The 11965-nt window shown below is 33.8% G+C and overlaps 1 protein-coding gene across 4 annotated transcripts in view; it reads right to left on the bottom strand.

The window, feature by feature from the left end:
* The window catches only part of LOC106869052 (neuronal acetylcholine receptor subunit alpha-3), a 718416-nt gene that overhangs the window by 139562 nt on the left and 566889 nt on the right, over positions 1-11965 (bottom strand). For all 4 annotated transcript variants that reach the window (XM_052971014.1, XM_052971015.1, XM_052971012.1 and 1 more), the window contains one exon: positions 3820-3912. In XM_052971014.1, the coding sequence (XP_052826974.1) occupies positions 3820-3901 (82 nt within the window). In that variant the 5' untranslated portion in view covers positions 3902-3912. The remainder of the gene's footprint in view (positions 1-3819; positions 3913-11965) is intronic.

Below are 11965 nucleotides of genomic sequence, written 5' to 3'. Positions count from 1 at the left end.
ATATATATATATATATATATATATATATATATACATATCTATATGTACATATAGATAGAAAAATACATACACATATGCACATGCATGCAAACATACACACCAAGGCACATATATTCCATTCTCTTATCGCCATTCTATTCATTCTGTCGATATTTTCCATCCTCTTGTTGTTATTGCTTTTGCAGTATCGCTGTATTGCATAAATCAACAATAGGAATTTGACGTCCACATCAGCGACGAAATGCATCCCCTTTGGAAGTCCCACAAGTATTCATATCAATTACTAGTGCAAAATCAGCCGTGGTATTTTTACACAAGTCATTCCATCAGACTACTTTGGAAAAAAGAGAAAGGTACAATAAATACTTTTTTTTTAATGATTTCTTTATAAATCCTGTCATTCCCTATAGGTTTCAAACATATTTCATTTTGAAAGTTCTTGTATTTTTTTAAAATATATTTTGTACAGAAAAGTTTTTAGACACAACAACTCGTACATTTAAACAACCCATTCTCCCTCTACACGCCACCTTTCTCCTAATCTTGTCATCCATCATGACTTGCAAACTTTTTTTATTTCTTTGTCTTCTGTTTCCGCTACATTTTTCATCTTCCAATCTTCTTTCTCTCATTTTTCCTATTCCACATTTGTTCTCTCTCCTAAATTCTTTCTCTTCACAAATATTTCCTTTAAACAGACAACATATCTACACACAAAATACTATTTCTTGTATACACATTTAGATTACATACCAAACATGTCACAAATCAATCGGTTACCAAATATAAATGAATGGAGACAATTAAAAAAAACACAAAACAGAAAAAAGAAAATATTCCTCATAGCATGAAAATTGAATTTTCTTTGAAATTGATACTTGATCTCTTGAAATCTGACCTCGTTTGTCATTAATTACAGTTGTTAATTATTGCTACTAGGTTTATTTGGTTGATTGGAAAATTTTTCGTACGTCAAATTTGCATAACCGTACTTGCGCTAAAAACAACGGATGAATGTATTCATAGTGCACGGTACATCGTTTATTGAGATTATTTGTAGCATAACCTACATAAGATTAATCACATTTTAAATCCCTACGGAGAGATAAATCCTGTAGTTGAGCGACTTTGTGTACATCCCTGTGATGCTACAATTGTATGCTTATTAAAACGATGAACCACACATGCCAATTATAACAAAACCTTCTGTGTCATCATTAATTAAGTCCCGTTGTCAGAGAGACAACTGTTTAGTGTCCACTGTATTGTTTGCTTTTAACAACGAGAGGAAAATTGCCTGTTTATTAAAATGGTGGCACACCATACCATCTGTCTCTCTATTTCTCTCTGAGTTTATATATATATATATAAAACTTTATAAATATACATAAATATGAATAAATATATATAACTTTATAAAACCAGAAAATGGGATGAACAAGCTTTGATCACACATCATAACAATTGTTTCAGAGAAATAGTAACAAATGCTAGTTGATGGATTTTCCATATCATACTATTATATAAAATAATAGATAAACAATTACATGATTAAATATGATCTAGTAGCAACTGTGTGCTAGCACGTCATCAGATGCTTGGCTTTGATGGGACCTACTAGATCACGTTCAGTTTCCCATTATAAATTTTAGCATTCTCTAAGTAACTTATAGATTCAAATAAGCATAAGTCATAAAAATACCAAATAGATTAATGGCAGTATAAAATAAAAAGACCAAAATTAGTTCATGAGAATAAAAAATCAAAAGTGTGAATATAAATAAGAATCAAACCTAAAACTCTGTCACAGCATATCTCTTTCTTTGTGAAGATAGATTAACATTCTGATATATTAGAATGTAAACTAGAAGTATTCGTTATCTCTTTTGTCTGTAAATGTTTTCCATGAAAAGATTCTCAGTCATCCTACTATCCCAGCTTGTCTGCCCCTCCACTTGTAAAGCTTAATTTCAATTGTACTGATGCCCCTCGCAGTCATTTAAAAAGTCATTGGAATCTGCTCATCACATAAGAAGAGACTTATTCGCTTGCACCCGTATACACACACATATGTTCATTCACTCGGTGTATACATAGACATAATTATATATCTAAATATACATACCTACACACACATCCATACAGACACATACAAACACGCACTCACAAACATACACATATATACACACACACATACTATCATTGGTTAGTACTATCATACATATATTTCTACTTTCATATACCAACATTCATTTTGCATAATTCATACTCATGTATGTATGTACATACATACGTACAAAAATACCTTGTTGCTGATGCTGAAATTCCAACGAAGAACCTTTGGATCTAGGTTAGAAACCAACTCTTTCTCTACTGGCAAGAAATCTAAAAATAAAACTGAATAATGATACACACACACGCACCCCCCCCCACACCCCCACATATATTTACATACATACTACTGGCGCTTCTCGCCTTATAGCATTAGGTTAATCAATATATATATATATATATATATTATGTATATTTAATGTATATGTATGTATATAGGTATGTATATGTATATATATATATATATATATATATATATATATATATATATATATGTGTGTTTGTGTGTGTGTGTGTGTGTGTGTGTGTGTATGTGCGTAATCGTGTGTGACGCTTAATATAATTGTGTGATCCGCAATAAAGTCATATTAATGATTTGTTGACTGAAAATTATTCGAAATAGTCATCTACTGATCAAATTAATATGCAAATTTTAAGTAACATTTATGCTAAACAGCCAAAGTCTAAAGTGAATATGTCGAAACACCGTTAGTAAAATGACAACCAAGTTTTGATATATTAATTGAAAATGCATTCTCATAGTTTTTGCTGAAGGATTAAGCTTAGTGTTCACGATATTCTGCATAGTTGTATTGAAAGAAAACATAAGTTATTTCAACCGAAGAAATTTTGTCATCACTGGCAGATGGGGTTGTTGTAACACGTGATTTCAGCGTAACTTGCGCTTCCTCAGCAACAAGCACCCTATAACGAAATGCCAAATCGAAATCTCGTCAAACCGATATTGTTTAATCGCAAAAGGCTGGTGCGCTGAGGGTAAATTAGCTATCAGCAAGGGAAGCTGCCGTTGTAACGAATCTTAATTTGCACATCCAACTTAACTTGAATGTGTTGTATTAAACGCTGTAAGCTGAGGCAACTATTTTGAGAAATCATCTAATGTAAACACAGCGTGCTAAAGAGCACAGATTATATATGAACTTAGGAAGATGACCATCATCATTATCATCATCATCATCATCATCATCGTCGTCGTCGTCGTCATCATCATCATCATCATCATCACCATCATCATTTATTTACTACAACATGTATTGTTAAGGATCACCTAAATGGATTCCTAGTATATTACGTTCCTTTATCAGCCTACAGACTTTCTTACAGCTCTCAGAGAATAGGTTGGGAAGCACAAGTTTGTCCATTTTCCAGTGGTTCCCGGATGATGAAACGGTTCGGGGGCAATTCTGCGTATCGTACGTACTATTTAGATAATAGGGAAGACATAATAATGATGACTATGAAGAGGATAACGAATGCAACGACGCCTACCATGGTTACGATCTCGACGACTACAACGGAAATAATGGTTATAATGTCATTGACAATTATGACGGTAGTAGTAATGACAATAATGACGGTTCATATCGTATTTGTGAAAATATATCATTATGCAACAGAATTTTCTTTCAAACCTGTTAAAAGAAATATAAATATTTCAATGTTTATTATATAATCATAAATCCTTACCCGTTATAAACAAACAGCAGATAATCAATACTCCATGTATCCCTGGAGGTAAATGTGTCATTATAACTTGCATGACTGTCATGGTGGGATCAGCTGAAAAGACATAAAAAAGATTCAATGTTTGTTTGATTTCAGATTTTGTATTTCATATACAGAATTGCAGAATGTATTGACAGCCTCTCTTGCCTGTGTAATATGTACAGGGTGTCCCCCAAAATGCATACACACTTTAACAGCAGATAACACACTTCATTCTCTTTTAAAGTTGAATCCATTAGAAATATTCCATTTTACTTTAGGAACAAGGCCTGAAAGTTTGGAGTCGGAACGAGTCGATTACAATGACCCTAAAGTTTGATGAGTAATTATTATATCGACGCCGAAAGGATAAAAAAAACGAAGGCGATCGCTGAGGAAGTTGAGACCATTAGAAATAAAGAAGGAAACCAAACTAAGTTAACAAAGAAAATTCATATTAAAGTGCTATTGGAAGTTTGAAATTGCGGTCGAACTGCAGAGTTTAGGAGATAATTTCAAACAGATCCACCTACGCGACTAATCATCATTCGAATTAGGGATAAGTTTGAAAGAAATGGAACTAGTCGAAATGTCTAGAAGAAACGTTCCGGAACAAGGCGGATAGCAACTACGATTACAATGTATGAAACATATTTCCAGCGTTCAAGAACATCTGTGTGGCAAACGAATCGTGAGATAGGAATTTCAAAACCAAGCGTTTATCGCATTTTGAATCACTGCCAGTGGAAATGTTATATTCCAACAGTCTATGTTTTCAATGAAGATGATTCGGAATGAAGAACGGTAGTTGGCAAGATGTAGTAGAAGATGCAAACTTTCAAACTAAACTTTACATTTCCCAGAAATGTCTTTATTTCGACTGGGCTCTGTGTGTATGATAGCAGTACCTCACAATTCTATAAATTTAAATATAATATTAATATGTCGCAATCATATAAATGTTATATTTAAATTAATATTTAAAGTGATCATCTTTCATTTATATTTGTGAAAATTATCATTTATTTAATATCTAAATACAAATTGGTTATAATATAATTCTAGGGCGACAGCTTCAATGAATGATAGCCGCGTCGGTAAGAACATCTAGCATTTAGTTAGGATTTTTTACATCTTAAGATCAAATGTCACCGTTGTCAGTTTTGCTTTCTCCATAGTATGTAATATTGTGCAAATTTTGAAATTAACCTTACAAAAGAATATTAAGCACGACTCTACTAGAACATATAGATGGGCTTAATCTTAGTTTATATACAATTTAGCTTCCATATATTAATCAATTCTGGCATACGTAACCGTCACTCGTAACGGTGTATGACATGTTACCTTTTACCACGCATTTGCTAATTGCTTTAGCTGCCTGTGTAGTTACGAACAGGCAGAGACACCCTCTCGATTCTTCCATAACCTGACGCAGCAAAACATCAAAGATTTGAAAGATGAGGGGTGGGGATCAGGGCTGCATATAGCACTACTAGACTGGAGCCACGGGAAATGACGCATCTAGCTCAAGAACACAACTGGTTACCCCATTCCCGAATCGAACCCACACCCTCCTGATCTTGATTCCAACATCCCAACCACTAGATCAAGCGCCTTCGCAAGTCAAGTACAGTGCATATATTCAATAATTCTTTGTACTCTAGGCACAAAACCTGACGTATTTTGGGAAGGGGCTAGTCGATTACATCGACTCCAGTACTCAACTTGTACTGATTTTATCGATCTCCAAGGAGTAAAAGACAAAATTGACCTCGGTGACATTTTGACTCAGGAAGTAAAGCCGGAAGATATACCACTAAGTATTTTCATACGGATGATAATGATTCTGCTTGCTCGCCGCCTACTTTATACATTTAATGTGATGTATCTTAAAAAAAACAACATAATGTCCATGTAATTATATTCGAAAAAAGAACTTTCTTCTCTAAAAATACATATAAATTATTGTCGGTTTTAAATGATTTATTTTTTTGCTATAGCCCAGATCAACCCTGATAGAGCAGGCCTATGATGAAAAAACATTGAATCCATTGCTAACCCGTAATTATTGCACAAGAATAATCATTTGTTTTCTATTTTAAATGGTATGGTTTGATTTAGGAGAGATTTGATGGCTACTTTTAGCACATGAAACAACGACCTCTCATAACAATAACTCATTCACTGCCTCGGTACCTAATGAACTGATGTGTGAAGGACTGAGATATAATGATAATATACACATTTTACCCAAGAATGTTTGTGGAATAATTTCAGCTGGCGATTCCACAATTTAGTTTTGCCATCAGCTTATATTGCAAAACGATTGTGCTATAAACTGTCTTACATTCTTAAAAGTTCACGAATTGTACAAGTGATATGTGCGTGGGTGGTGCTGAGAGGTGGGGGGAAAGGAACATGTACTTTCTATTTTGTTATTTTTATTCTACCATAGTTTATGGCTGATGATTAACTTTATGTCCGGTACGAGTGGCATATATTTGAAATCTACAAAATCCGAACACGTTTTAGAGAGATTCGTATCAGGATAACCTAAGGTTTAACCACTATTTTATGAATATTAATTATCAATTGCTTTTTGTAAGGCAACTATCTACTTAAGTGTGTATGTGTATAGCAGCATTTATTTAGACATCAGCTTGGTTCTTATATTTGGAAGGTAATTATAATGATTGTCGTAGTGGGTGTGGTGGTGGAGTTCTATGAACCATTAAATTGTTGAAAACCTACTGAAGAAGTTGTTCCTTATATAAATAACATTTTTTGAGAAATTCAGCCATGTTGTATCCCTGATACTTCTTCGGCGAGAGACAATAATAGAAGTTAACGAAGTGCTCATTAATTATGAAGTGTTCCCACTTGTATCTGTTTACTTCTATGTGGATTTGCCTACTTGACAGTTAAGTGCCTTGCCGAGGCAAAATAGAAAGCAGCATAGGTTAATTGCATATGAACTAATGATACGTTAATTGCATTCATCTTCAGCTCTCCCAATATTACACTCATTCATTTAAGTAATATGATGGATTGCATGCATGCAGTAAATTGATTGTTTATGCTACAATTCCTACTCTAACCACTTTGTAATTTTGTAACATTTAATTATTAGCTAATTAATGCTTTTTAAATACTCATTTTTCAAGTATTTAAAGCAATTATAATTTTCCAATTTCCCTTCAATCATTTTACAAATTTCTTGCTGCAGTCAAAAATACAGAACCCTGCATTGTGTCACTAATACTGCGTTGTTTTTATGATGAGTAGATAACATGTAGAGACATTTATTATTTTAAATGGAAACGGTAGCTTGCAACTGTCTACTCTATTTGTTGGCATTCTATATTGAGAAAGAGGGAGAGAGGGGGGAGACAACAAAGAGAAAGAAGATAAATAGTGTCCCGAATCCGAAGAAATTGGTGAGTGCTTTCGTTGTTAACAAAGGGGAGCGTATAGAATATTGATGGTTTCCCCTTCCTTTACTGGGCGTTGGTGAGCAAAAGTCGAAAACGTTAACTTTCACTCCTCGCTTTCAACACAACGTATTCCATATTAATGTATAACATATCCCATACTGAAATAATCAGGAAAAGAACAACTGCTGCAAAATGGCAGGGAAATACACCAGTTCTATATTTAAAAAAATTCTTGCTGCAGTCAAAAATAGAGAGCCTTGCATTGTGTCACTAATGCTGCGGTGTTTTTACGTAGTGACATTCATTATTTTAAATGTCAGCGGTAGTTTGCTGCTGTCTACTCTATTTATTTGTTGGCATCCTATACTGAGAAAGAGGGAGAGAGATATAGTCTATGCGGTCACTCCACCGGCTAAGATATAGAGGTCAAATTGCCATCAAATTACACCCTACCCACGCAATAAAGAACGACCCATCTTTTAGTATATCTTAGACTACTTTATGGAATCCTGCAATGTATAAAGTAATCCTATGTACGCTATAAGATTGGCTGGTTATGGTTGGAATGCGTCTAGTTATAAAGTCTGCTCGATTAAGAACTGACCTGGAACAAATGAAACAAAAATATATCCTAAGAGCATTCTTCATACTGTACAGAAGCACCATCCCTATTACCATAAACTTCTAAATGTATCATTAACATTACAATAAGATGAATCATATGTGTGCCCAACAGATACAATTTGAACATAGTTTAGCTTTGTCTGGTGCAAACTTTTGTTTATTCTACCATTCATTAGTAATCTCCACTCAAAATATTTCAGTGATCAAACATTATATGTATTTTTTCCAAATAAATCATAAAAGGACATTATATAAATAAAATATAATATATACAAAGTAAAAAAAAAAAAATCCCAAAACACACTAAGACAATCAAAATCAAACAGACAAAAGAAAAAAGCAACAAACAAACAAAAGTCAAATAAATAATTCTCTGCAAGTATAAGACTGACTCTTTCATGTTGTAGCATCTATGTTGCTATACAAACAACACAGTGAATTCTTCGTTTCAGGATGATTGACTTTTAGATTCGCAACTATTCTTCAGTTATTTTCTCTGATCGTTACATACTCAATTGGCTTTTGCACAGTCTAGACTTATGATACCATGAAGTGTAAGCTTCCATATCTCTTAATTAGCATTTTTCATATCCTCATCTCGTTTAATATCATATAACTATATTTTTCTAAACACTTGCTGCTTCATCTGTTTATCTATTTTACTCTTCTTTCCATATTTCAGGCTCACAATATCTCTGCCATACATTACCCCCTCTCACTCTCTCTCTCTTGCTCTCAGTTGCTCTCTCTCTTTCTCTCTCTCTTGCTCTCAGTTGCTCTCTCTCTCTCTCTCTCTCTCTCTTTCTCGCACTTGCTCTCTCTCTCTCTCTCTCTCTCTTGCTCTCACTTTCTCTCTCTCTCACTTGCTCTCACTTGCTCTCTCTCTCTCTTGCTCTCACTTGCTCTCTCTCTCTCTCTCATGCTCTCACTTGCACCTTCTCTCTGTCTCTCTTGCTCTCTCTCTCTCTCTATCTCTCTATCTCGCTGTTTCTCGCGCTCGACACCTCCTTTATTATATTCTTCACTGTCATGCACTAACCTTTCATTATGCAAAGATTTCACCTGACACTATCTCCTCATTCTCTCATCTAAACTGAAAGCATTTTCGTTTTGTGTTCACAACCTCCAAATTTGTTTTCTCCTTTTTACTCTGTCTATATCTCGTCCATCCCTATTTCAGTCTCCTCCTCTCCCCTGTATACAAGCACACACATAGTTGTGTACTGCAACAAACATCATGGCTGATTTTTTTAATCTTTCATGCTCTAACTACCAACAAATGTTGATCATAAATATTTTCAGGTCATTTGCTTTCTTCTTGCTCATATATTTCAGCTTTCACTTCAAAAACAGCAGCAGTAGTAGTGGTAGTAGAAGTAGTAGTAATAAGGATGATGATGATAATGATGATGATGATAATAATAATAATAATAGTAGTAGTAATAATAATAATAATAATAATAATAATAATAATAATAATAATAATAATAATAAGAAGAAGAAGAAGAAGACGAAGAAGAAGAAGAATAAAATGAGCTTCTTTGCCCTAGGTGTTGAGAAGACAATCGAGAGGAAATAAAGACAAAATTAAAGGAAGAAAAACTAACAGTAATAATAATAATAATAATAAAAATAATAATAATTTTGCCAAACGGGTAGCCATTTTCGAGGAGGGGGATGAGTCGATTACATCGACCCCAATGATGCATTAGTACTTAATTTATCGACCTCGAAAGGATGAAAGGCAAAGTCGAACTCGGCGGAATTTGAACTCAGAACGTAGCGGCGGCCGAAATACCGCTAAGCATTTCACCCGGCGTGCTAACGATTCTGCCAGCCTCAAAATTGTAGTAATAATAATAATGATGATGATGATGATAATAGTAAGAAAATTAATGTGTTCCTATGGTTGTGCTCGTAAGATTACTATATTTGTTGTTGTTAACAAACATAATTCGATCTTTCAAGCCTGAGTTGATTCTGCATTCATTTGATCTATTTGTGTACACTTTTCAAGTTATTATTTATTTATCAAGTTATCTTTTTCTGAATTTCATTATACAGATTGAAATGTTCTTTTCAACAGTTTAATTCTGCCTAATATTTCAAGAAAGATATGTAGATAACTGCATACACTCACGCATATACACAAACACATACACATATGCGCGCGCACACAAACACACACACATATATGCATATATTATATGTATACATACATGCAGAGATACACACACACACAAATACATATACACATATATATTATGTATACATACATACATACAAACATACACACACACATATATATACACACACATAAACACGACAATATGTGTGGAGTCAACAATATGTGTGAATCCAGTCGTTCGATCAACTGAGCAGCCTAGGGTTTAAGGAATGTGTAAATGTTTCTATATTCCACTGACACGCGTACCATTAACTTAATTCACAAGTAGAATCAGTGTCACTCAATTTGATATAGGTTGAATGTTTGAATTACAGGTGCAGCCCATTCAATGTTGTTCACACCTTTTCCACTCACCGTGCATGGTTAGACTCATTATTATGGCAACAGGTATCTAGTCATGATATCAGGCATTGACAATGAGCCGAAGACATCATGACTGCACAACGAACCTTTTAGCCCGTCAGCCATGTATGCGGCTGAGCCGTTTACCGTAACTTAGATTTTGCGTTTGTACGTTCGTATTTTCTATTTTGTTCTGTCTTATAATAACAATATTACATTTGAAAGTACGTATGCCTATGTTGTATCCAGACGCTACTCATCGTTGTTAAACACCTTCACAACAATTACGATAAAATATACACAAAAATATAGATATGATAAGATATGCTCAAAAACACAACTACACTTGGCATGTACAGAACATCGACACGCAAACGTACACTTGCATAAAAAAGAAATCACGTATAAGCAATAAACAAATGGAAAAAAATAACAAAGTTTGCTTTATTCAGTATTATAAACATTGTTTACGATGAGACACTTCTTGACTTTACTTTATATTCATACGCTGCCCTTCGTCGCCAAACACAGTTTCATATATATATATACACAAAAAATGCAGTGAAACGTATAAACAGGCCACAGCTACACACAAGCGTTTACATGAAAAGATACATCAACACAGATAGATACATAAAAAAAACCATATATAGATAGAAAACAATGTATTTACACTGAATGAAACACATTATTTATGTGCAACGACTCCATTTGTGATCAGAGGTGCATTTTTAAAGCATATTTACAGGAATAACTACAGTTTTGGAAAAAGTAGCCTTTAATACAAGAAAATTATTCTCAGATAGTAAAAACATTAGTTAACAGTATTAGAATTTTATATAGAATTTCACAAAAAGAGGTGATTAAGTATGGCAGTTCTATTAATAAATAAAGCTATATTTAGCACCGAGGTATACAATATTTGAAACATGTATACCATGAAATCTACCAACAACCAATTTTATTTAATATCAAATTCAACATAGAATATTTTAATACTTTTAAATATATTACCAGGATAGTTTGCGAATAAAAGCAGAATGCGTGGTCAATGAGTTATCGGAACAGTTTAAAATGGAAATGAAATTATGGAGGTCTCGAAGCGTCAGACTAATGGACTGAAGACCGTTAATGTTCCAAACCAAACACAAAGGATTATTAAGAAAATAGCAGAGATCTTTAAGAAAAGATTAAACGTGAAAATAGCCCTGCTTTTAATACAACAAATTAGTAAGAAAAAAAAACTGTTCTCTATATACTCACGCATACATGTATGTGTATTCACACACACATGTATATATATATATATATATACATACACGAGAGCGTGCTGAAAAGGTCCTGGATTTAGATAAAAGAAAAATACGGGAAGATCAGATAACTATGATTTTATTCAACCTATTCCCGTCTCAGATACACACACTTATTGCAGCTGTTCTTCAGGATTTCTAAGTCATGTTAAAGAACTCGGAAGGTTGGGCCTCCAGCCAGGCCTTTCAGAGGACCCTTAAAAGCAGGAACTTTTCAGTACCCCTTA

Source organism: Octopus bimaculoides, chromosome 10, assembly GCF_001194135.2.
Source record: "Octopus bimaculoides isolate UCB-OBI-ISO-001 chromosome 10, ASM119413v2, whole genome shotgun sequence".
NCBI classification, from domain to species: Eukaryota; Metazoa; Mollusca; class Cephalopoda; order Octopoda; family Octopodidae; genus Octopus; species Octopus bimaculoides.
Note: the sequence above shows the minus strand (reverse complement) of the source record. Positions and strands in the feature narration are given on the sequence as shown.